Source organism: Carcharodon carcharias, chromosome 12 (assembly GCF_017639515.1).
Source record: "Carcharodon carcharias isolate sCarCar2 chromosome 12, sCarCar2.pri, whole genome shotgun sequence".
NCBI lineage: Eukaryota > Metazoa > Chordata > Chondrichthyes > Lamniformes > Lamnidae > Carcharodon > Carcharodon carcharias.
In genome coordinates, this window is record NC_054478.1 from 23522601 (window position 1) to 23550176 (window position 27576).

The 27576-nt window shown below is 46.6% G+C and overlaps 1 protein-coding gene across 1 annotated transcript in view; it reads right to left on the minus strand.

Annotated features, from left to right (window-relative positions):
- Positions 1-928: 928 nt before the first annotated feature.
- The window catches only part of slc15a2 (solute carrier family 15 member 2), a 107028-nt gene continuing 80380 nt past the window's right edge, over positions 929-27576 (minus strand). Inside the window, exons 18-23 of the mRNA XM_041201225.1 lie at positions 24054-24100; positions 23852-23962; positions 20449-20545; positions 16483-16629; positions 8092-8196; positions 929-1117 (exon numbers count right to left, since the gene is read on the minus strand). Coding sequence (XP_041057159.1) covers positions 929-1117; positions 8092-8196; positions 16483-16629; positions 20449-20545; positions 23852-23962; positions 24054-24100 — 696 coding nt within the window. The remainder of the gene's footprint in view (positions 1118-8091; positions 8197-16482; positions 16630-20448; positions 20546-23851; positions 23963-24053; positions 24101-27576) is intronic.

The window sequence follows — 27576 nt, forward strand, 5'->3', positions numbered from 1 at the left end:
GTGGGCCACCTGTCACTTGTTCATGTAGTTATTTTCAGAGTGCTTACCCTTGTCCTGCTATTATCACATTATGATTTCTTACTTTAATGCCACCATCAGCACCTCCTTTAGCCCTTACCACAACCATTAACACCTCTTTGTCCTTTTGTCCATGACATCTTTCTCCTTCGTCTCCACCTGTTGTTGACCTTCTACCCAGCTTCACCTGCTCCACCCCCCCTTAAACAATATAAATTTCATCACATTCTTACTCCTCTTTAGCTCTGAAGAAGAGTCATACGGACTCGAAACGTTAACCCTGCTTTTCTCTCCACAGGTGCTGTTTTTCCAGCATTTTCTGTTTTTGTTTTCTTAGTCTACCTTATCTAAACGCGATTGTTCTGGGAAAGATCCAGCACAAGCACGATGGGATGAATGGCCTCTGCCTGTGCAGTATGTTTCCATGGATTCTGTGCCACTCAACAGAGTTTGGAATGGAACTGCGGCCATTCTGGTTTAGATACGTCTGGCGCGAGATAGTGAACGCAGTACCCACCAAATGGAGGGACAATTGTTAGCTATTAATCCCTTATTGGAAGAGACGCTGTGAGCGTCCCTGTCAATAGTTCCCCAAAGGGTTAAACCCGCAAGTGCCCATCCAATTTCATTTTGAAAGTCGGCCTTGCCAGGGTGGCCCACCAGTGGAATAAATTCTTTGAATACCACCGCCCCCCACGCCACCCGCCACCACCCCCCCCCCACCCCCCCAACCCCCAAACTCCCCCACATTCTTGGTCACATTCAAAATAAGAAAAATAATTTACGCATCACTCTGAATCCACTCCTGATTAAAGACCCCAGGGAAAATCTATGTTGACGACGGGATACTTTCAATAACTAATACTGGAAGCAGGAATTTAAAGAAGCTAATCAGCAGGGGAACGATGCGCTACATCTTTGTCTGCTTGTTGACTGTGTTGAGGATGATATCTGTGTAGGGTGGAGGGATGTCCTCTTCTTTGTCCAAATCTTTTTTGACCAGTTCCTCTGAATCCACGTATTTGTAGAAGTAAGCCATGATGGAGAAAATGATGCAGACAGCAAACAGAAGGCAGGCAAACAGCACAAACTCGGCCCACTGTGAGGGTGAAACAGGAGACTTATTATAATTAGCATCATTGAAACAATGGGCACAGAATGTGGCCACTCGGCCCATTGTGCCTCTTCCGAATACTTCATCAACTGTCCAACTTACTGATGGTGTTTGGGGGGATGTTGGGTGGTATAGTGGTAATGTCCGGATTTAGTAATCCAGAGGCCCTGGTTTCAAATGGCAGCTGGTGTAATTTAAATTCAATTAATATACCTGGTATGTAAAACTAGTCTCAGCAATGGTGGCCATGATATTTGTCATAAAAACGCATCTGGTTCATTAATGTCCTTTACAGAAGGAAATCGGATGTCCTTACCTGCTCTGACTCCAGATCCACAGCAATGTGGTTGACTGTTAGCTGCCCTCTGCATTGGCACAGCAAGTCATTCAGTTCAAGAAGGTGGCTCACCATCACTTTCTCTAGGGTAGTTCGGGGTGGGCAGCAAATGGGCCTTACCAGTGAAAGGATAAAAATAAATCCTGCTCTTTCCACAGAGCCCTGCAAACTTTTCCTTATCAAATATTTACCCAATTCCTTTTTGAAAATCACGATGAAATCTGCTTCCACCTCCCTTTCAAGTAGCACATTGCTAAAACACAGACACGCCCAACAGACAGACTGTGCACAATCTCTGAATGAACGCACACACCCAACACGTAGACACACCATAAGACCATAAGACATAGGAGCAGAAATTAGGCCATTCGGCTCATCGAGTCTGCTCCACCATTCAATCATGGCTGATAAGTTTCTTAACCCCATTCTCCTGCCTTCTCCCCGTAACCTCTGATCCCCTTACCAATCAAGAACCTATCTATCTCGGTCTTAAATACACTCAATGACCTGGCCTCCACAGCCTTCTGTGGCAATGAATTCCATAGATTCACCACTCTCTGGCTAAAGAAGTTTCTCCTCATCTCTGTTCTGAAAGGTCTTCCCTTTACTCTGAGGCTGTGCCCTCGGGTCCTAGTCTCTCCTACCAATGGAAATATCTTCCCCACGTCCACTCTATCTAGGCCTTTCCGTATTCTGTAAGTTTCAATCAGATCCCCCCCCTCATCCTTCTAAACTCCATCGAGTATAGACCCAGAGTCCTCAAACGTTCCTCATATGTTAAGCCTTTCATTCCTGGGATCGTTCTCGTGAACCTCCTCTGGACCCTCTCCAGGGCCAGCACATCCTTTCTGAGATACGGGGCCCAAAATTGCTCACAATATTCTAAATGTGGTCTGACCAGAGCCTTATAAAGCCTCAGCAGCACATTCCTGCTTTTATATTCCAGTCCTCTCGAAATAAATGCCAACATTGCATTTGCCTTCCTAACTACTGACTCAACCTGCAAGTTAACCTTAAGAGAATCCTGGACTAGGACTCCCAAGTCCCTTTGCACTCCAGACTTCTGAATTCTCTCCCCATTTACAAAATAGTCTATGCCTCTATTCTTCCTACCAAAGTGTATGACCTCACACTTCCCCATGCTGTATTCCATCTACCACTTCTTTGGCCATTCTCCTAAGCTGTCCAAATCCTCCCCGCCTCCTCAATACTACCTGTCCCTCCACCTATCTTTGTACCATCTGCAAACTTAGCCAGAATGCCCTCAGTTCTTTCATTTAAATCATTAATGTATAAAGTGAAAAGTTGTGGTCCCAACACTGACCCCTGCGGAACTCCACTAGTCACCGGACGCCATGCTGAGAAGGACCCCCTTATCCCCCCTCTCTGCCTCCTGCCAGACAGCCAATCTTCTATCCATGCTAGTAACTTGCCTCTAACACCATGGGCTCTTATCTTACTGAGCAGCCTCCTGTGCGGCATCTTGTCAAAGGCCTTCTGGAAATCCAAGTAGATAACATCTATTGGCTCTCCTTTGTCTAACCTACTCGTTACCTCCTCAAAGAATTCTAGCAGATTTGTCAGGCATGACCTCCCCTTGATGAAACCATGCTGACTTTGACCGATTTTACCATGAACTTCCAAGTATTCTGAAATCTCATCCTTAATAATGGACTCTAAAATCTTATCAAAGACCGAGTTCAGGCTAATCGGCCTGTAATTTCCAGTCTTTTGCCTCACTCCCTTCTTAAACAGGGGGGTTACATTAGCGAGATTCTAGCCCTCTGGGACCCTCCCTGACTCTAGTGATTCCTGAAAGATAGCCACTAATGCCTCCACTATCTCTTCAGCTATCTCCTTCAGAACTCTGGGGTGCAAGTTTTGCTGTGTCTCCCAAATTACTCCCAGAAACTCCTGCCATTGCTGTTCCACTGTCTTTCCTGCTAGGCTCATCTCCCAGTCAATTCTGGCTAGCTCATCCCTCATGCCTCTGTAGTTTCCTTTATTCAACTGTAATACCGTTACATCTGATTCCAGCTTTTTCCTCTCAAATTGCAGGGTAAATTCTATCATATTATGGTCACATCCTCCTAAGGGTTCCTTCACCTTAAGCTCCCTTATCAAATCGGCCTCATTACACATCACTAAATCTAGAATTGCCTGTTCCCTAGTGGGCTCCACCACAAGCTGCTCCAAAAAGCCATCTCGTAGACATTCCACAAATTCCTTTTCTTGGGATCCACTACCAACCTGATTTTCTCAGTCTACCTGCATATTGAAATCCCCCATGATCACTGTACCCTTGCCTTTCTTACACACCTTTTCTATCTCCTGGTGTATCTTGTGCCCCACATCCTGACTACTGTTCAGAGGCCTGTACATAACTCCCATTATGGTTTTTTTACCTTTGCAGTTCCTCAACTCTACCCACACAGATTCTACATCATCTGACCCTACGTCGTTTCTTGCTATTGATTTAATTTCATTTCTTACTAACAAAGCAACCCCACCTCCTCTGCCAACCTGGCTATCTTTTCAATAGGATGTATATCCTTGGATATTTAGCTCCCAGTCCTGATCCCCTTGCAGCCATGTCTCCGTAATGCCCACCACATCATACCTGCTAATTTCAATCTGCACCACAAGCTCATTTACCTTATTTCGTATACTGCGTGCATTCAGATACAACACCTTCAGTCCTGTATTTCCCGTCCCCTTTCTCATTGTCATCCCTTTATCTGATGTGCTTGCAGTTAGATTCCTAGCCCTTTCCAAACACTCTGTCCTATTTTGTGTTCTGGAGACTTTAATAGCCTCTCCTGGGCTCTCCTTTCTTTTCACTTTTTTCATAATTTTCCATGAAGTTGAATCCACCACCACCACCCCCCCCCCCCCCACCCCCACACATACACGCTAACCTGCTGCTTTGTTTCCCATTAATCATATTTCTTGGAGTTTTACCCTTTCCTCCCCAACAACCCCCCCCCCACTCCCACTTTCTAGTTTAAAGTCCTGTTGACCACCCTATTTACCCTTTTCGCTAGAACATTGGTCCCAGATCGGTTCAGGTGGAGACCGTCCCAACGGTACAGATCCCTCCTGTTCCAATACTGATGCCAGTGCCCCACGAAATGGAACCCCTCTTTCCCACACCACTCCTTTAGCCACGTGTTTACTTCCCTTATTCTCGTGTTACTATGCCAATTTGCACGTGGCTCGGGTAGTAATCCGGAGATTATAACCCTTGAGGACCTGTTCTTTAATTTAGTTCCTAGTTCCTGATAATCCCCAAACAGATCCTCTTTCCTAGTCTTACCTATGTTATTTGTCCCGACGTGGACCACAACAACTGGATCGTCCCCCTCCCTCTCCAATATCCTTTCAAGCCGGTCAGAGATGTCCCTCACCCTGGCACCGGGCAGGCAACATACCATGCAGGACTCTCGATCCTGCTTACAAAGGAAGCTATCAATTCCCCTAATTATAGAATCCCCTACAACTACCACCTGTCTTTTTGCTTCCCCCTCTTGAATGGCCTCCTGTGCCACGGTGCCGTGGTCAGCTGGCTCATCCTCCCTACAGCCCTGTTCCTCATCCACACAGGGAGCAAGTACCTCGTACCTGTTGGACAAGGTCAAGAGCTGAGACTCCTCTGTTCCTGAACACAGGATCCCTCTACCTGCCTCACTTGCAGTCACACCCTGCTGACCCTAACCACTGACCGGACCTGAGGTACTTAGTCTACCGGGTGTGACCACCTCCTGATACAAAGCATCCAGGTAACACTCCTCCTCCCGGATGTGCCGCAGCATCCGGAGCTCAGACTCCAGCTCATCAATTCTGAGCCGGAGTTCCTCCAACAAGCAACACTTGATGCAGATGTGATCACTGTGACTCGCAATGGGATCTGCCAGCTCCCACATCATTCAGCTATAGCACATCACCTGCCGAGCCATCTCTACTTAGATAATTAATTTATTAATTAGCTTTGCAGCGTTTCTTTTTCAAATTTGGTGATTTCCTACCAACCAATCAGGTCACAGCATTCCTGTGACGTAATTTTTTCAGTTTTGGCTTCAGTTACTCTGTGCCCCAAGGTCACCGCTCCGGTGCTCCTCCCTCTGAGTTTGCTCCCTAGAGACAAGGCTACGAATTCCCAAGGTAAGCTATGTTTATACTCAACGTTCTGGTGCTCCTCCCTCTGAGTCTGCTCCCAGAATTTACTCACCAATCAGCAGCTTTTTCTTTAAAATCCAATTTCAGAAAAGTGTCCCTCGCAGGTCTGGTGCACACCTGAAGGCACTGCCTGTTCTGTTCTCTCTTTTTTTTTAGGTTTGAGGAGGAGGGAGGGATGGAAGCACTACAGCAATGTAATGTTTGGGGCTATTCCGTGCTTTGACACTGGGTCCTCCTTGATTCCCTCCTGAGTTGCGGTGTCTGCGATGACTGCTCCCAGAATGCTTTAGTCACTTCTCACCAGCGCCCTCTGTTGGATGCCCTTCCTCCTGTTGAGTGCAAGATTCCTTCTCCTCGATTCCCTCCTGAGTCGCGGTGGCTGCGATGACTTCTCCCAGAATGCTTCAGTCACTTCTCACCTGCACCCTCTGTTGGATGCCCTTCCTCCTGTTTAGTGCAAGAGTCCTTCTCCTCGATTCCCTCCTGAGTTGCGGTGGCTGCGATGACTTCTCCCAGAATGCTTCAGTCACTTCTCACCAGCGCCCTCCGTTGGATGCCCTTCCTCCTGTTGAGTGCAAGATTCCTTCTCCTCGATTCCCTCCTGAGTCGTGGTGGCTGTGGTGACTTCTCGCATAATGCTTCAGTCACTTCTCACCAGAGACCTCTGTTGGATGCCCTTCCTCCTGTTGAGTGCAAGATTCCTTCTCCTCGATTCCCTCCTGAGTCGCGGTGACTGCGATGACTTCTCCCAGAATGCTTCAGTCACTTCTCACCTGCGCCCTCTGTTGGATGCCCTTCCTCCTGTTGAGTGTAAGGAAGGAATCGAGGAAAAGGACTCTGAGTCGTGGTGGCTGTGATGACTGCTCCCAGAATGCTTCAGTCACTTCTCACCAGCGCCCTCTGTTGGATGCCCTTCCTCCTGTTGAGCGCAAGAGTCCTTCTCCTCGATTCCCTCCTGAGTCACGGTGGCTGCGATGACTTCTCCCAGAATGCTTCAGTCACTTCTCACCAGCGGCCTCTGTTGGATGCCCTTCCTCCTGTTGAACGCAAGCGTCCTCCTCCTCGATTCCCTCCTGAGTTGCGGTGTCTGCGATGACCTCTCCCAGAATGCTTCAGTCACTTCTCACCTGCGCCCTCTGTCGGATGCCCTTCCTCCTGTTTAGTGCAAGAGTCCTTCTCCTCGATTCCCTCCTGAGTCGTGGTGTCTGCGATGACTGCTCCCAGAATGCTTCAGTCACTTCTCACCAGCGCCCTCTGTTGGATGCCCTTCCTCCTGTTGAGTGCAAGAGTCCTTCTCCTCGATTCCCTCCTGAGTCGTGGTGTCTGCGATGACTGCTCCCAGAATGCTTCAGTCACTTCTCACCAGCGCCCTCTGTTGGATGCCCTTCCTCCTGTTGAGTGCAAGAGCCCTTCTCCTCGATTCCCTCCTGAGTTGCGGTGGCTGCGATGACTTCTCCCAGAATGCTTCAGTCACTTCTCACCTGCGCCCTCTGTTGGATGCCCTTCCTCCTGTTTAGCGCAAGAGTCCTTCTCCTCGATTCCCTCCTGAGTTGCGGTGGCTGCAATGACTTCTCCCAGAATGCTTCAGTCACTTCTCACCTGCGCCTTCTGTTGGATGCCTTTCCTCCTGTTGAGTGCAAGAGTCCTTCTCTTCGATTCCCTCCTGAGTCATGATGACTGCGATGACTTGTCCTAGAATGCTTCTGTTACTTCTCACTATCACCCTCTGTTAGTTGCCCTTCTTCCTGTTGAGTTTAGGAGTTCTTCTCCTCGATACCCTCCTGAGTCGTGGTGACTGCGATGACTTCTCCCAGAATGCTTCAGTCACTTCTCACCAGCGCCCTCTCACACCCAACACATAGACACACCCCTCATGTAGACACACCCAAAACACAGACATACCAACATGCAGACTCACCTAACACACAGACACATCCAACACGCAAACATACTGAACATGCAGACACACCCAACACACAGACACACCCAACACACAGACCTTCCCAACCTGCAAACACACCCCACACACACACACACTCAACACGCAGACACACCCTTCATGCAGACACACGTGAGACACAGATGTGCACAATGCAGGCACACATACACATGCACACACTTACACACATACAAAGGCACACAGGTGCATACACAGATACAAGAACAAAGACATGCATACATGAATGAAGACATGCATACACACGCTCACACACAGGCAGATACATGCACGCGCACACACTCACAAGCCACAGATTCACCTGTGTGTGATATTCCCTGTCATTGAAACCGTGCAATGAATGAGCTGCCGATTTGCTGTCAGCCCACTTTGGTGCTAGCGCCTCTGACAATTTGTATCCCATTCTGTCCAGGCCACAGACTCTACAGTTACAGTCAGAGGGTCACCACACGTAATGGCAGAATGAAAAGCTCTGTAAGAAGCTCATACCTGTTCCACGTAAGCAGCCTTGGCCACAATAAGTACCAGGACATTTCCAAAGGCAACTGTTAGGAGCCAGCCAGACTGAAGAACGGCCTTCATGTTCAAAGGAGCCTGAAATGACAAAGGCATTACAAAAACCTTTTTCTCAAATAAATTAAGAATTTTGAAAACTGCTTGAAGAATCATAGAGAACAGAAGGAGGCCATTCTGCCCATCATGCTTGTGCTGGCTTTTTGAAAGTGGTACCAGCTTCATCGCACTTCCCCTGCTCTCTCCCAGAGTGTACGTCTCTCAATTTCTTTTCAATGTTACTATTGAATCTGCATCCATCACCCTGTCTGGCAGTGCATAACAACTCACTGCGAAAAGGAAAGGAAATATCCTCCCGACCTCCTTCTTTGGTTATCTTGGCAATTTGATTCTCAGTTGCAACTAACCAGGCACAATAATCATTTTCCAGGAACTCAGGATTGCAGGGGGACATTTGTGACTGGGAGACAGGATGTAGAAGTGGATTCTATTTTGAGATACAGTTAATGAGTGAATTAAGACATGGCATGAGGCAGCTATGGGAGGAAAAAGATGAATTTGGACCTATGGTTTCCCAAAGCTCTCCAGCATTGGCGTTTCCCTCGCCTCATCCTGTTAATAGCTTGACTATCATTACGCACCCCCCCCACCCCCTGGCATGGTAAACCTATCCCCTCGAATATATTGCTAGCTTAGAATCTCAACAGAAAGTGATTTCTAAGTATTAAAGGATCATAGTCTTACACTGGGCCCTCAAATGAGAAGTCCTCTCTTCCAGGAGTCTACAAGTTAACAAAGGCCAGGATTTTGCAGCCTTGCTATGGTGCTCCTCTTCCCCCTGCCCAACCCCTGCAGATGTGCTGGACCGTAATGTCCCGCTGGGCTGTAAAATCCTGGCCGTAGTTCTGTTTGGATGGGGCATATGTTGCGGCATGTCTTAGTAGACTAAACCTCTTTGAAAGTTTACCAATACCAGCCCTTAGGAGTCCAACTCAGACCCCTAGGGTTGTGTGGATACGTGGGTCCTCGAGATAATAATTACTTGAGACTACAACCCCTACTATGCTTCATTAATACAGGCTTGTCATTGAAGACAATCATAGATTACAGCTTGTTATAGATAGTAACTAAAACTAATCATACCATCAATAATGTAAAAATACAATTTTTCCAATGCACTGTAGTCAGCAATTGTTACTGGGTAGCCAAACAAATAATAATTAAAGATAACTATACTCACAAATCCAATATGGTTATATTAGATTTTAACATGCCTCTGTCTCAAAACCCAGGGAGGGGGAATTCAACAAAGGAACTCGACCCCTTTGTGTCCAAAAATGTCTGACTGACTTGTCTCAGCTGATAGTGTGTATTTTAAAGCCAGTTTAGCTGAGATAAAAGAGAATGGCTGACTGGCTTCTTCTAACTATGCACCTATTTGAGAAAGTTCCGCAGAGTTAAAAACTGGCTGTGATTGGCTATTGTTTCGGTGAGAAACATCATCTTATCTGAGAGCGACCCGAATTGATAATGTTTCAATTCATTAAGTTTCAGACTCTGGACAGGTAGCTGGCTAATCGAACTGCCTCCCAACTTTCACAGTCTGAAGGGCATCTTGTTTACTCTGTACACATTGGAAACAATTTAAATTAGCAGCCATTTTTATGCCAATCTTTTTACGTCAAGCTTCTGAAGTTACAATGCTAATTTTGAATTAATACCTTAAAATTTTAAGTCCCCCCATCAGGTGTGTGAGTTCTTTAAGAGTCACTGGGTTTATTGCAGACTCATTGACAGAATATAACCCCATAGGAAATAACAGTAGGAGAAAGCTGAACTGCCCTTAGAGTCCGCTCCATTATTCAATCAGATCAATGCTGATCTTCTACATCATCAACTCCACCTTCCTACATGATCCCCGTGTGCCTTAGTGTCCAAAAATCCTCGTGACCTCTGTCTTGAATGTACTCCACGACTGAGCTCTCTGAGGTAGAAAATTCCAAAGATTCACAACCACCTAAATGAAGAAAACGCCTCCTGAACTCTGTTCAGACCCCTTAAACCTGAGACTCTGCCCCTAGTGGGGAAAACAGAAACGCAGAGCGTTTTTTGGATGGCGAGAGATCGGGGAAGAGCTGATGTCCAAAGGGACCTGGGTGTCCTCGTTCATAAGTCACTGAAAGCTAACATGCAGATGCAGCAAGCAATGAGGAAGGTAAGTGGTATGTTAACCTTTATTACAAGTTCAGGAGTTAAGATATCTTGTTGCAATTGTGTAGAGCCTTGGTGAGACTGCAGCTGGAGTATTGTGTACAGTTTTTGTCTCCTTACCTCAGGAAGGATATACTTGCCATAGATGGAGTGCAGCGAAGGTTCACCAGGCTGATTCCTGGGATAATGGGGTTGTCCAATGAGGACATATTGAGGAGACTGGGCCTGTGTTCTCTAGAGTTTAGAAGAGTGAGAGGTGATCTCATTGAAGCATACAAAATTCTTACAGGGCTCAACAGGGTAGGTGCAGGAAGGATGTTTCCCCTGGTTTGGGGGGTCTAGAACCAGGGGACACAGTCTCAGAGTAAGGGGCAGGCCATTTAGGACAGAGATGAGGAGAAGTTTCTTCACTCAGCGGGTGGTGAATCTTTGGAATCCTCTATCCCAGAGGGTATGGAGGCTCAGTCATTGAAAATGGGTTCAAGACAGAGATGGATAGGTTTCTAGATATTAAAGATATCATAGGGTATAGGGATAGTACAGCAGAATGACGTTGAGGTAGACGATCAGCCATGATATAGTTCAACGGCGGAGCAGACTCAAGGGGCCAAATGGCCTTCTCTTGCTCCTGTTTCCAATGTTCCTATGTCCTAGACTCTCCAGCGCGAGGAAACAGCTCTCACCATCTATGGTGTTGAGCCCTCTAAACATTTTGTATGTTTCGATGGGATCATGTCTCATTCTTCTAAACTCCAGAGAGTATAGATTACTCAATCCCTCTCCATAGGACAACCCTCTCATGCTAGGAATCAGTCAAGTGAACCTTCTTTGTATCCCGTCGCAGGCAAGTATATTTTGCTGAGAAAGCCACAGCTGTACACAGTATTCCAGGGGTGGTCTCACCAATGCCCTGTGTTAATGGTTTGTTGATTATGTTGTTAAAGATGGGCACGGTTTGATTAAGGACTGGAATCGCATATAAAAAGAGTTAGCCAGGACACTGGGTAGTAGCTAGGAGGCAGAGATCTGCAAGGCTGCATCCTGTGAATAAACCTAGTACCAAGAACAAGAGTTGTGCCTTGCTTTGTACTTCAGCATCTGGCTTGGATCTATTTAACACCCCGTGTAATGGTAGCAAGACTTATTGACTCTTATACTCCAATCCCTCTGCGATAAAGGCCAGCACACCATTTGCCTTCCTCATTGCTTGCTGTACCTACCTGCATGCTAACTTTCTGTGTTCTTTGTTTGAGGGCACCCAAGTCTCTCTGAACACCAAAATTTAAAAGTTTCTGACCATTTAAAAATATTCTGATTTTCTATTTTTACTATCAAAGTGAATAACCTCCCATTTCCCCACATTATATTCCATCTGCTGCCTTCTTGCCTAACCACTTAACCTGCCGATACCTCCTTGCGGCCTCTTTATGTCCTGCTCATCGCTTAAAACCCCACCTAGCTTTGTATCGTCAGCAAGCTTGCATACAATTGGCTCAGTCCCTCATCTAAGCCATCACTGTAAATTGTAAATAGCTGTGGTACAAGAAGTGACCCCTTGCAGAACTCCAAACGCTACAGCCAGCCATCTTGAAAATGTTCCATTTATCCCTGCTCTCTTCTTTCTGTCCGTTAACCAATCTTCTATCCATGCCAATATATCACCCCCAAATCTGTGCACCTTTGTAACAAACTCTTGTGTGGCATCTCATCAATTTAAAAAAAAATTCTTTCATGGAATGTGGGCGTTGCTGGTAAGGCCAGCATTTGCTGTTCATCCTGAATTTCCCTTGAACTGAGTGGCTTGCTAGACTCAGGGGGCAGTTAAGGGTCAACCACATCGCTGTGAGTCTGGAGTCACATGTAGGCCAGACCAGGTAAGGACAGCAGATTTCCTTCCCCAAAGGGCATTAGTGAACCCGATGGGTTTCTATCGACAATCGACAATGGTTGTCATGGTCACAATCACTGACAACAGCTTTATATTCCGGAATTCATTTTATTAATTGAATTTATGCATCTAGAGCACTAGCTGGGCTGCGGGATTACTAATTAGCCCAGTCACATTATCACTATGCCACCATCTTCCCATAAGGCTTTTTGAAAATCCAACTATACGCTGCCTTCACTGGTTTCCTTTTATCTACCTTTCTAGCTAAAAATTTATAAAAAAAACTAAGTTTCTCTTTCATAAATTCATGTTGACTCTGCTTAACCGTCTTGTGATTTTCTAAGTGCCCTGTTACCACATCCCCGATAATACAGTGAAGTCCAATCCGTCACTATCCTGCGGAATCTCGCAAAGGGCAAAATCGTGAACAGGGGACATGCTTTACAACGGGAGCCAATTCGACAGGTTCCAGCAATGCCCAGGGCAGTATGGGGTTTGTGCAGTTACTTTCCGTTGGCCACTCCCATTCTCATTTTTACTGCACTAGCCATTGGCCCATGATGTTTTTGGTGAAGTACCTGTCGGCTGGTGCACAGCAACGATCTACCCATGGACTCAGCACAGATTGGCTAGAATCACCTTTGCAAGTGCGGCACCTCACTCTCACCTGTGGGTAGGAGGGCGCAAATCCTTTGAACCTGCAGAGATTGGCCACTTTTGTAGCGTCTTGTCTTCACTAAGGAAGGGCAAAACTTAAAAAAAATCTCTGACCTTAGGAACAGCAGCGGTCTGTTGTCAGGCTAGCTCGCTAAGCGTTTAGAGTGTGCCTTTAATCCAAGCCGAATCAAAAATGGAGCAATGCTGACCCATTTAATAATGTGACATGTTGATTATAACTGAGCCCTACAGGTAAAGAATTTAGAGCAAGCAAGGGCAGTCTTCTTAGCTCCAGTGTAAATCAGGTCTTGCTTTTTTTTCAGCATTTTCTAAAGTTGACTCCTATTTTGTTCATGATTAAAACTGCGGATAAGTGAACAATTGGGCCCGCAATTTGGGCTATCTGTCACACAAAGGCTTTAGTGCGGGTCGCAAAAGGTGGGACTTTACTGTAGATTCCAGCATTTTTCATTACTACTGAGTAACTGGCCTAAGTCCCCTCTTTTCTCTCTCCCGCCTTTACCGTTGTAGCACGAGGCTATCGGGAAGTTAGAAGATGAACAAAAGATCTTAAATCTTTTCTCATCTCGTGATGCCTATCATTCCATGGATTTCTTTGCCTTGATATTTGGGCTCCATCCGATGGTGATCGGGGGAACTGCGACTCTTTACGGCAGCACTGTGGTAGGGGAAAGGCTGGGGAGGATATTCATGGGAGTTTTCCCACTCCACAGCCTGGACAGAAATCTGGCAGAATTCCTCTCCCCGCTCCCCCATCCCCCCTACACACACACACACACACACACACACACACAGGCTAGTTCAGCACAGAGTGAACTCAATGCCTTCCTGTGATTTGATTGGAGAGGAATGGATGTAGAAGAGATTTTTGAGAATGGTTCCAGGGATAACGATTTCAGATTGGAGAAGCTGGGGTCGTTCTCTCTATGGAGGAGAAGATCAAGTGGAGATTGGATTGAGGTGTTCAAAATCATGAGGGATCCGGACAGATTCACATCTTGAATACTGTGTGCAGTTTTAGTCTCCTCATTTAAGGCAGGGTGTAAATGCATTGGAGGCAATTCAGAGGAGGTTTATTGGATTGAAACCTGGAATGAGTGGGTTGTCTTATGAGGAAAGGTTAGACAGACTGGGCTTGTTTCCAATGGGGTTTAGAAGAGTGAGGGGTGACTTGATTGAAGTTTACAAGATCCTGAATGGCCTTGACCAGGTGGATGTGAAAAGGATGTTTCCTCTTGTGGGTGAGTCCAGAACTAGGGAGCACTGTTTTAAGATTAGCCTGTCCTCTGAACCACCTCCGATGCATTTACACCCTGCCTTAAATAAGGAGACCAAAACTGCACACAGTGTTCGACATGCAAATCTGTCCAGATCCCTCATGATTTTGAACACCTCAATCCAATCTCCACTTGATCTTCTCTTCCATAGACAGAACGACCCCAGCTTCTCCAATCTGAAATCGTTATCCCTGGAACCATTCTCAAAAATCTTTTCTGCACCCATTCCTCTCCAATCAAATCACAGGAAGGCATTGAGTTCACTCTGTGCTGAACTAGCCTGTGTGTGTGTGTGTGTGTGTGTGTGTGTGAGAGAGTGTGTGTGTGTATGTGTGCATGTGCGTGTGTGTGTGTGTGTGTGAGTGTGTGTGTGTGTGTGTATAGGGAGGGTGGGGGAGCTGGGAGAGGAATTCTGTCAGATTTCCATTTAGGAACAGAGATGAGGAGAATTTTTTTTCTTCTAGAGGGCTGTGCGACTTTGGAATTCTCTGCCTCAGATGGTGGTGGAGACAGGGTCATTGACTATTTTTAAGGCAGAGGTAGATAGATTCTTGTTTGACAAGGGATCAAAGGTTATTGGGGTTAGATGGAAATGTGGAAATCGAAATAGAAGATCAGCCATGATCTTATTGACTGGCGGAGCAGGCTTGAGGGGCCGAATGGCCTACTCCTGTTCCTATTTCTTATGATCTTAGTAGATAGGGAGAAACTATTCCCATTGATGGAAGGATCGAGAAACAGAGGACACAGATTCAAGGTGATTGGCTAAAGAGCCAAAGGCAACCTGAGAATACATTTTTTTAAGCAGCGAGTGAGAAGTTTGACACATTGGATTTATTCTTCCCTAAATAGAACTTTGCTGACCTTTCCCCATAGTTTAAGTTGCTGCTGAAAGAAATGTGTTCTGGAATGCACCGCCCAAAAGGGTGGTGGAGGCAGATTCAATCGTGGCTTCCAGAAGAGAATTGGATAAGTGCCCGAAGAGAAATAACTTTCCGGGTTACGGGGAAAAGGCAGGCAAGTAGGACGAGCTGAGTTGCTCTCGCAGAGAACTGGCATGGACTTGACAGGCCAAATGGCCTCTTCCTGTGCTGGAACCATTCTCTGATTCTATGATAATTACATGTGGCTCTCCAGATTCAGTGGGACCAACATCCTTCCCAATGGTTTCTGGAGAGATGCTAGTCTTCAGTGGCTGCAGGGAGGAAAAATCTTGGACTTTCCAAATTGGATAGTACCTGAGCCCTGTGGCAAAAAGTAGGCCTGAGTCAAGCTTTGCTAGAGAACTAAGGTGGGAAGGGGACATGAATTTTCACACGTATGCCAGTTGGGCCTCCGAATGCCGGGACGTTCCAAGGAGGTGGCAATGGAACTAGCACGAAGAACCCCTCCGCACCCACCCTCCCCTCATATTGGAGGATCTGGGGGAGGGGACCTTGGAGCAAATTGAAGAGAGCAACAGCAGCACATAGGGCAATGTTTACCCTTTTCCAATAGGACTTTCTGATCTTTGGATCTTTCTGAATACTCTACTCTCTAGAGACAGAGGTCTGGAGTAAGGGAAGCAATGTTGGCTCTAATATGTCGACAAGTCCTTTGTATTGGATAAAAAATAGGTTTGTTGGACTTAATGGCCTTTCCTGCTTTGTGATATAACCTGGGACTAATTTGAGACATGACGTGCTAAGTGTTATTCTGATTATCTGATGGTACAGGGATAGGGAAGACAGGTTTGAGATTATGGCAAGAGATCCAGGGGTGTGTGAGGAAGAACTTTTTACACAGAGAGGGGTAATGACCTGGAACTCACTGCCCACGAGGGTAATGGAAGTGGAGACGATCAACGATTTCATGAGCAAATTGGATAGGCGCTTGAGGGAAATAAACTTACAGGACTACAGGGATAGAGTGGGGGAGTGGGACTGACAGGACTGCTCTACGGCAATCCGGCATGGACTCGATGGGCGGAATGGCCTCCTGTGTCTCCATAACTCTATCGCTGCTTTGCAGGAACAGGTGTCATTAGACCTCTGATTCACAAAGCATTCCACCATTGGAGCTACCTCCCCTCACACAACGTCTGGGCTTTCTGCAGACTAATCGATAGAGATGGACCGCGATGGTTAGCCAACAACTCCATTATTGTCGTGTCAAGGACTACCATGACGTAGGAGGGCAAACTAGAGGCACCTTGGGTTTTTTTTAAATCATCTAGTAATTCGGATGTAAACATTTTAATGCTCTTATTGCAGATTAGATTTCCATCAGTGAAGACACAGCAATTATCAGACAGGCTCAGGAACAATGCAATACCTGTGTGTAAGAGAACTCCACTCCTGTTATAGAGAACATAACCTCTCCAGCAGACATCAAGACGTACTGTGGAATTTGCCACGCGACGTGCATGACATTTGCTTTGATGTCTTCGGTCTTCCAACTCTTAAAGCTGGCATTTCCGGGCTAAAGGGGAGCAAATCACAACAGAGCAAAGTCAATGCTTCCCAGCACATGAGCTATCAAGAGAAAGTGCAGGGCGACCCACTGGTGTTCAGATCAACAACAACTTATTTTTTACATAGCGTCTTTAATGTGAGGCAATAGGGCCATTAGAAAACAAAGCAACCAAGTCACATTAGGAGATATTAGGTCAGATGACCAAAAGCTCGGTCAAAGAGGTAGGTTTTAAGGAGGGTCGTGAAGGAGGAGTGAGAGGTCGAGGGGTGGAGAGGTGTAGCGAGGGTGTTCCAGAGCATGGGGCCCAGGCAACTGAAGGTATGGACACCAATAGTGGAGTGATTATAATTGGGAATAATTGAGTACAACTCCAGCAACTTCACCAACAGGAATTTGGAGGGAAGATCTGTAAAGAATCTTCTAGAAAGCAGTCACTAAAGTCTTCACCGAACTTTTTCTCAAAGTGTATTTTATCTTATCGAAGTTGAACTACCTACACTTTAATTAAAGGATCTGCAGATGCAATCAACTAATAAATAATAATAATTAAACAACTCACTGGAGGAGGAGGCTCCACAAATACTCCCAAAGACTCCCCATCCTCAATGATGGATGACCCCAGCACATCAGTACAAAAGATAAGGCTGAAGCATTGGCTACAATCTTCAGCCAGAAGTGCTGAGTGGATAATCTATTTTGGCCTCCTCTGGAGGTCCCCAGCATCACAGATGTCAGTCTTCAGCCAGTTCGATTCACTCCACGTGGTATCAAGAAACAGCTGAAGGCACTGAGTACTGCAAAGGCTATGGGCCCTGACAATATTCTGGCAATAGTGCTGAAGATTCGTCCTACAGAACTTGCTGTGTCCTTAGCCAAGCTGTTCCAGGACAGACAACATGGTATCTACCCAGCAATTTGGAAAATTGCCCAGGTATGTCCTAACCATGAAAAGCAGGACAAATCCAACCTGGCCAATTACCGACCCGTCAATCTACTCTCCATCATCAGCAAAATGATGTAAGGGGTCATCAACAATGCTATCAAGTGGCACCTACTCAGCAATAACCTGCTCACTGATACCCAGTTTGGGTTCCCCCAGGGCCACTCAGCTCCTGACCTCATTACAGCCTTGGTTCAAACATGGACAAAAGAGCTGAACTCAATAGGTGACTGCTCTTGACATCAAGGCAGCATTTGACTAAGTGTGGCATCAAGGAGCCGTATTTTAGGAACTAGAGAGAGATTTGAGTAAGTTATATGTGTATTTGTAAGTGTTAGGAATAAGCTATAGGTTAAGTTTAAGTTTAATTTATTTTTTATTTGTGTGTTAGAAAGGTAAAGCCTGGATTTTGGTTTCACTTTTGAGTGGGGCCAGCATGTCTGGAGATTTGTTGTATACTTGCATTTTAATGAGGTTTTAAGACCCTTGAAATGGCTTGGGGAGGTTAAAACAAAGTAGGAAAAACTGTGCTTTTGCCTAGCAAAGGGGGGCCCACAGAGACACAAGGAAAAACAGAAAGCAGTTTTAGCGTGGTTGGAAGTGGGTACCAGGAGAAGCTGGACACAGGAGAGGGAACTGCAGGAGGCAGGTTCCAAAGAGCGAAGAAGAAAGTCCCAAAACCAGGGAGTGGTACAGGAAAAGGTCCCAAGACGACAGTTAAGTCAAAGGACAAGAACAGGAATCTGGAACAGTTCCCTGTTCAGTGAAGTTGAAATAAAGAGCAGAGGGAAGGGCTCCAAATTAAAAAGACAAAGCTGCGGGGAGCAGAATTAAGGCAAATTGGCTTGCAAGAAGCCAAAAGATCTGAGAAGCCAGCCAAACGCGGGTGACCCTTTACTATGGGTCTGTGAAGCAGTAGCGTACTAGGGGCATGGCTGAGTATCTGAGAGAGTGTGCAGAAAGCGGAGCTTGACTACACATGGCGATCCAAGAGAGAGGAACATCTGAACGAGAAATCAAAGCCCCCGAAGTGGATCCTTGTTGAAGATATTCAAGTGAAAGACAGAGTTTCAATGAGACCAGTTGGTGCTGAGCATCTGGGAGCGGAGTTGATGAGAGATACATAGCACCCACTTTGGGTGGCATCTGTCACTTGGTTTCAGAGTGTGGTGTGTCTGACAGGTCACCTATTGGTTTACATGGACTGTATACTTACTGTGAACATTAGAGTATAAGATAGATTTTTTGTAACTTGTGTTATCCTTATGAATCTGTATATATCTGTAAAGGTTTAGTTGGGGTAAAGGAGTATTGTAATATAATTCATCTCTTGTTGTTTAATAAATGCTTTATTCTTTTGTTAAAAGTTCATCAGCAGATTCCTGCGACTCTGTTCAGTAGCTGCCCTCCATGTTTGTAAACAAAAAATAAAAGTTAGGATCTATCAAGCCAGTTTCCACCCCGGGATCTGAATTGTCCTGTAGTAACATCTGGTGCGATCATAACATCTCGCAAAAATGGGAATCAGGGGGAAAACTCTCCATTGGTTGGAGTCATACCTAGTGTAAAGGGAGATGGTTGTGGTTGTTGGACGTCAGTCATCTCAGCTCCAGGACATCACTGCAGGAGTTCCTCAGGGTAGTGTCCTTGGCCCAACCATCTTCAGCTGCTTCATCAATGACCTTCCTTTCATCATAAGGTCAAAAGTGGGGATGTTCGCTGATGATTGCACAATGTTCAGCACTATTCACGACTCCTCAGATACTGAAGCAGTCCATGTCCAAATATAGCAAGACCCGGTCAATATCTAGGCTTGGGCTGACAAGTGGCAAGTAACATTCGTGCCACACAAGTGTCAGGCAATGACCATCTCCAACAAAAGAGAATCCAACCATCGCCCTTTGACATTCAATGGCATTGCCTCCGCAGAATCCCCCACGATCAACATCCTGGGGGGGGTTACCATTAACCAGAAACTGAACCGGACCAGCCATATAAATACTGTGACTACAAGAGCAGGTCAGAGGCTAGGAATCCTGTGGTGAGTAACTCACCTCCTGACTCCCCAAAGCCTGTCCACTATCTATAAGGCTCAAGTCAGGAGTGTGATGGAATACTCTCCGCTTGTCTGGATGAGTGCAGCTCCAACAACATTCAAGAAGCTTGACACCATCCAGGACAAAGCAGCCCGCTTGTTTGGCACCCCATCCACAAACATTCACTCCCTCCACCACTGCTGAACAGTGGAAGCAGTGTGTACCATCTACAAGATGCACTGCAGGAATTCACCAAACCTACTTCGACAGCACCTTCCAAACCCATGACCTCTACCATCTAGAAGGACAAGGGCAGCAGACACATGGGAACCCCACCACCTGGAAGTTCCCCTCCAAGCCACTTACTATCCTGACTTGGAAATATATCGGCGTTCCTTCATTGTCACTGGGTCAAAATCCTGGGACTCCCTCCATAACAGCACTGTGGGTGTACCTACACCACATGGACAGCAGCGGTTCAAGAAGGCAGCTCACCATCACCTTCTCAACGGCAACAAGGGATGGGCAATAAAAATGTTGGCCTAGCCACCAATGATCATGTCCTATGTAAGAATTTTAAGAATTACTAAATCCGAAAACATATTAAATTGCAGCTCTTGCCTAAACAGACAACATTAAAATTTTTTCTAAAACTTGCATTAACGCAGTAAACAATCTTTTGGAAAATGCTTGCTTGAGTGTAGAATTTCATAGCACAGGAAGAGGCTATTCGGCCCATCATGCCTGTGCTGGCTTTTTGAAAGAACTATCCAATTAATCTCACCGCCTTGCGAAGTTTCAGGTCTTTATCCAATAAAATTGATCATATTGGCCATTTTTTTCACCTACCATTTTAGTCAGAATGATGGTGTACGCTGCTCCAAAGTCTATCAGTCCCACATCCAGGGCATATGTCTTTGTACCAGCTTTGACTATTGCTTTGTATCTGCATGAAAGACAGAAATAATCAGGAAAAAGAAGGCCAGATTTTTCATTCCTGTTCGCTCTCTGAAAACGGTCTCAGATGGGGCACGGGGAAGTCAACTCTGAGTCGTATCTGTCTAGTCCCCGCCGCATTCAAGGTCCTGACAGGGGCCAAGGCAGCCACTGGAAGCTCCTGCCCAATCAAAGCCAAGGGTGCATTCCAGATTAGGACCTTTAACAAAGGTCACAGACCACCTTGGTTAACAATTCAAAAGGGGGAACAGGGGATTGTGTGATGATTCAGTAGTCAAGGCCATGAACACCTTCGACTGTGAACTGCTGCACGGCACTTGGAAGGGGGGGTGGTGGTGTTGGTTGGGGGGGGGGGGGGGGCGGTCGCACAGGGCTTGGTGAGGTGTTCACCTTTAAAGTTTTTGCACCCTCCAGCTTCGGCGCAAAGCGGCGCCACATTTGGGGGAATTGGAAGACCAATCACACATCCTGAGTAGATTGCACGGTGGAGAATGCCAAGGTGTGGATCAAAATAACAGTAATCTGAACTTGAAAGGCAAGATCCTGCCTTTATATTGTGCCTATTGCAACCTCATGATATCCCAAAGCAGCGTACAGCCAATGGGAGAACTTTCTTGAAGTGTAAACATTGTTATAATAGAGCGAGACATGTCAGCCAATTTGTGCACAGCAAGCTCCCAGAAACACAATTGAGATACATGGCCAGAGAGCCTAATTTAATGATGTCAGTTGAGGCGTAAACATTGGGTGGGACACCGGTGAGAACACAGAGGTGACACCTCTGACACTGCAGCACTCTCTCGGTGCTGGACTGGGAATGCCAATTTGAATGACGTGCTCAAATCCCGGGAGTTGGGAATTTAAACCCCCAACCTCATGACTCAGGGACAATAGGGCTACCAACTGAGCCAAGGCCAATGTATAATTGTTGATGTCTGGGTGTTTGTTCATATGCCACATTTATTGCTTGTCAGTTGTTCTGAGAAGAGAGCATTGGGCAAACTTTTACAACCGAGTGGTTTGCTAGGACACCACAAGAGGGCAGTAAGGAGTTACATCGGGCTGGATTTTCAAAGTAGAGTTGGGAGCCGACTGCCTGGATAAATCTCTGGTCCTGCGCTAGCGCCTCAGCTATATCACTCACACAGCGCTAGTTTGAAATCAGTGCCATCGAACATCTCCAGGAGGTGGGAACTGAGCTGCCTGCATGGTGCCAGTGGCAATGACAGACGGCAGCCATGATGAAACCTGCTGCTGCCTTGTTGAAGAGAGCAGGCAGAACGTTGGCGGCTCAGCAGCAAAAAAGCTTGAGACGGTATCCAAACAGCCAAATGAGAGGTAATGCACATGACCTGGTGCAGGATCCCCCAGGGCCCGATACCTTTCAATGTGTTAAAAACTTTCCCTTCACCTCAGTCATGAGCCTAACAGCAGTGCATTAACTTCCATCGGACTGCTTGGGTTGGCTGAATTCTCTTCTGCAAATTGAAGTTCCGACTTCTCCCAGCCCCTTAATGAGTTTCTCTCGGAGCTTCTTGGGGCCGTTAATTTGGGGCTGAGAGAGTTTCCCCATTCCCTCCCCCTCTGTCCACACTTTGAAAATTGGAGACGGTCCCCCAGGCAAGGGGATCCAGCCATGCCCCTGGAACCAAGTATTTAACCCGGTTGTAGCCCCGTGGCATTTGCAAACCTGTCCCATCGAGTGCACAGGAGAGAATCAGGTCCAATGGTCTATGCTGGGCTTTACATGGTCCACCTCCCACCCTATCTCATCTCACCCAATCAATAAGCCCTTCTATTCCTTTCTAGTCATATACTGATCCAGCTTCCCCTTAAATGCTATGCTATTGCCACAACATCAGGAGAGAAGGTGGCACAGGAGTTATGTCACTAGACAAGTAATCCAGAGTCCCAGACTAATCCTCTGGGAATGCTGGTTCAAATCCCAACATAGCAGTTGGTGAAATTTAAATTCAGTTATTAAATCTAAAATTGAAAGCTAGTCTCAAGTAATAGTAAGCATGAAAACAAGCAACTCACCAAGGCTCCTTCAACAACATCTTCCAAACCCATGACCTCTCCCACCTAGAAGGACAGGGGCAGCAGATACATGGGAACCCCACCACCTGGAAGTTCCCCTCTAAGCCACTCACCACCCTGAATTGGAAATATTGCTGTTCCTTCACTGTTACTGGGTCAAAATCCTGGAACTCCCTCCCTAACAGCACTGTGGGTGTACCTACACTACATGGACTGCAGTGGTTCAAGAAGACACCACCTTCTCAAGGACAATTAGAGATGGGCAATAAATGCTGTCTTGGTCAGCAATGCTCACCTCATGTGAAAGAATAAAAATAATCAATTATTGTTTTAAAAACCCATCTGGTTCACTAATGTCCTTTAGGGAAGGAAATCTGTTGTCCTTACCTGGTCTGGCTTACATGTGACTCCAGACCCACAGCAATGTGGTTGATTCTTAACTGCCCTCTGAAATGGCCGAGCCAGCCACTGAGTTCAAGGGCAATTTGGGATGAGCAGTAAGTGCTGGGCTTGCCAGTGATGCCCACATCCCATGAGCAAATAACAAATTACTCCCTGTGGTAGTAAGTTCTACATTCTAACTGCTCTCTGGGCAAAGAAGTTTTCTGTTTCCTGAGTTTCCTATCGGATTTATTAGTGACTATATTACTTTTGGCTTTTAGTTTCAGGCTCCTACATAAGTGGAACATTTTCTCTATGTCTACCCAATCAAGCCCTTTCATTAACTTATCAGGTGACCCCTCAGTATTCTCTTTTCTAGAGGAATGTGCATCTTGTAGATGGTACACACACTGCCGACACTGTGAGTCAGTGGGGGAGGGAGTGAATGTTTGTGGATGGGGTGCCAATCAAGTGGGCTGCTTTGTCCTGGATGGTGTTGAGTTTCTTGAGTGTTGTGGGAGCTGCACTCATCCAGGCAAGTGGGAAGTATTCCATCACACTCCTGACCTGTGCCTTGTAGATGGTAAAAATCAGGGACACGTAAGAGACCAGAATTGAAGCAATGCGGAGTTCCCGGAGGGTTATAGGGCTGGAGGAGGATTTATTCATTTCAGTTTTCCGGCTCGCCACGAGTGGGACTCAAACATTATCACTGGGTTGCTCGCTTGCTACCACAACCAAAACACTAACATAACCACAGTATTTATGGAGGAGGGGCTCAGTGCTGTAATGATCTAATTTCAACATTCAGTGGAGATATATAAGCTCAGGTACACATCATGGCAAAGTATATCCGAGACAAACCTCCACTTACTGTCCTCTATCCATGATTGCGTACTGGGAGCTGCTCAAGCTCTTGTTGACTCTCCCAAAGTTCACGTCTCCAAGGGTAACGTTTATATCTTCAGTGAAAGCGTTTATGATTCTGTAGATAGAAGTCAGGCCATGAGCAGCAAACAGAAGAAACAATTTGCCGATGAGGAGGAAATTGAGGATTAAACAGGGCAATGTCCTACCTCACCGTGGCTCTTCCCTTCTGTGGTTTCAACGTTTCATCTTCCAGCTGAATGGAAAGATATCACAAATAGTGGGGAGTTTAGGAAGAAAGGAAGAAAGACTTGCATTTTTATGGCGCCGTTTGCGTGCCCAGCAACTCTTGAAGCACTTTTACATCCAGTGACATGCTTGTTGAAGTGTAGCGACTGTTGTGATGTAGGAAACATGACAGCAAATGTGCACACAGCATGATCCCACAAACAGCAGTGTGACCATGACCAGGTAATCTGTTTGCGTGGCATTAGGTTAAGGGATAACTATTGGCCGGGACACTGGGAGGATTCCCCTGCCCTTCTTTGGAACTTTAAAAAATTATTCATTCATGGGATGTGGGCTTTGCTGGCCGGGCCAGCATTTATTGCTCATCCCTAGTTGCCTTTAAGAAGGTGGTGGTGAGTCGCCTTCTTGAACCTCTGCAGTTCATGTGGTGCAGATACACCCATAGTGCTGTTAGGGAGGGAGTTCCACGATCTTGACCCAGTGACAGTGAAGGAACACGATGTATTTCCAAGTCAGGGTGGTGTGTGGCTTGGAGGGGAACTTCCAGGTAGTGGTGTTCTCATCTATCTGCTGCCCTTGTCCTTCTAGATGGTAGCGGTCGAGGGTTTGGAAGTTGCGGCCTAAGGAGCCATGGTGAATTCCTGCAGTGCATCTTGTAGATGGTACACACTGCTGCTACTATGTATCGGTGGTGGAGGGAGTGAATGTTTGTGGATATGATGCCAATCAAGCGGGCTGCTTTGTCCTGGACCATGTCTAGCTTTTTCAGTGTTGTAAGGGCTGCACTCATCCAGGCAAGTGGGGCATATTCCATCAGATACCTGACTTGTGCCTTGTAGATGGTAGACAGGCTTTGGGGAGTCAGGAGGTGGGTTACTTGTCACAGGATTCCTAGCCTCTGACCTGCTCTTGTAGCTACAGTATTTATATGGCTAGTCAAGCTCAGTTTCTGTTCAATGGTAACCCCCAGGATGTTGATAGTGGGGCATTCAGTGATGGTAATGCCATTGAATATCGAGGGGCCATGGTTGGATTCTTTCTTGTTGGAGATGGTCATTGCCTGACACTTGTGTGGCACGAATGTTGCTTGCCACTTGTCAGCTCAAGGCTGGATATTGTCCAGGTCTTGCTGCATTTGGACATGGCCTGCTTCAGTATCTGAGGAGTTGTGAATGGTGTTAAACATTGTGCAATCATCAGCGAACATCCCCCACTTCTGACCTTATGATGGAAGGAAGGTAATTGATGAAGCAGCTGAAGATGGTTGGGCCTAGAACACTACCCTAAGGAACACCTGCAGTGATGTCCTGGAGCTGAGATGACTGACCTCCAACAACTATCTTCCTTTGTGCTAGGTATGACTCCAACCAGCAGAGAGTTTCCCCCTGATTTTTGCTTGTTTTGCTTGGGCTCCTTGATGCCACACTCGGTCAAATACTGTCTTGATATCAAGGGCAGTCACTCTCACCTCACCTCGGGAGTTCAGCTCTTTTGTCCATGTTTGAACCAAGGCTGTAATGAGGTCAGGAGCTGAGTGGCCCTGGCAGAACCCAAACTGGGCATCAGTGAGCAAGTTATTGCTAAGCAAGTGCCGCTTGATAGTACTGTTGATGACCCCTTCCCTTACTTTACTGATGATGAAGACTAAACTGATGGGGCAGTAATTGGCTGGGTTGGATTTGTCCTGCTTTTTGTGTACACGACATACCTGGGCAATTTTCCACATAGCCGGGTAGATGCCAGTGTTGTAGCTGTACTGGAACAGCTTGGCTAGGGGTGTGGCAAGTTCTGGAGCACAAGTCTTCAGTCCTATTGCCAGATTGTTGTCAGGGACCATAGCCTTTGCAGTATCAATGCCTTCAGCCGTTCCTTGATATCATGTGGAGTGAATCGAATTGGCTGAAGATTGGCGTCTGTGATGCTGGGGACCTCCGGAGGAGGCCGAGATGGATCATACACTTGGCACTCCAGACTGATGATCGTTGCGAATGCTTCAGCCTTATTTTTTTACTGCTGTGCTGAGCTCCTCCATCATTGAGGATGGGGATATTTGTGGAGTCACCACCTCCAGTGAATTGTTTAATTGTCCACCACCATTCACAACTGGATGTGGCAGGACTGCAGAGCTTAGATTTGATCCATTGTTTGTGGGATTGCTTGGCCCTGTCTATCACTTGCTGCTTATGCTGTTTGGCACACAAGTAGTCCTGTGTTATAGCTTCACCAGGTTGACACCTTACTTTTAGGTATGCCTGGTGCTGCTCCTGGCATGCCTTCCTGCCATTATTCATTGAACCAGGGTTAATCCCCTGGCTTGGCTTGATGGTAATAGTAGAGTGTGGTGGGGTTGGGGGGGGATATGCCGGGCCTTTAGGTTACAGATTGCGTTTGAGTACAGTTCTGCTGCTGCTGACCCACAGCGCCTCATGGGTGCCCAGTCTTGAGTTGTTAGATCTGTTTGAAGTCTATCCCATTTAGCATGGTGGTAGTGCTACACCATATGATGGAGGGTATCCTCAATGTGAAGGCGGGACTTCATCTCCACAATGACTGTGCGGTGGTCACTCCCACTGATACTGTCATGTACAGATGCACTTGCAGCAGGCAGGTTGGTGAGGATGAGGTCAATCATGTTGTTCCCTCACCACCTGCCGCAGACCCAGTCTAGCAGCTATGTCATTTAGGACTCGGCCAGCTCGGTCAGTAGTGGTGCTACCGAGCCACTCTCAGTGATGGACATTGAAGTCCCCCACCTCGAGTACATTCTGTGCCCTTGCCACCCCCAGTGCTTGCTCCAAGTGATGTTCGACATGGAGGGCGACTGATTCATCAGCTGAGGGAGGGTGGTATGTGGTAATCAGCAGGAGGTTTCCTTGCCTGTGTTTGACCTGATGCCATGAGACTTCATGGGGTCCAGAGTTGATATTGAGGACTCCCAGGGCAACTCCCTCCTGACTGTATGCCACTGTGCTACCACCTCTGCTGGGTCTGTCCTGCTGGCAGGACAGGTCATACCCAGGGATGGTGATGGTGGAGCCTGGGTCATTATCTGTAAGGTATGATCCCATGAGGATGACCATATCAGGCTGTTGCTTGACTAGTCTGTGAGACAGTGCTCCCAATTTTGGCACTAACTCCCAGATGTTAATTAGGTGGACAAGGTCAACAGGGCTGAGATTGATGTTGTCAATGCTGGTGGTCTGTCCAATTTAATTCCTTCTTTGTGTCTTTGAAGTGGTTTGATGCAACTGAGTGGCTTGTTGGCCATTTCAGAGTCAACATGTAGGCCAGACCAGGTAAGGACAACAGATTTCCTTCTCTAAAGGGCACTGGTGAATCAGTTGGGTTTTTACAACAATCGACAATGGTTTCATGGTCATCATTGGACTTTTAATTGTAGATTTTTATTGAATTCAAATTCCACCATCTGCCTTGGTGGGATTCGAACCCAGGTCCCCAGGCACTAATCCAGTGACAATACCT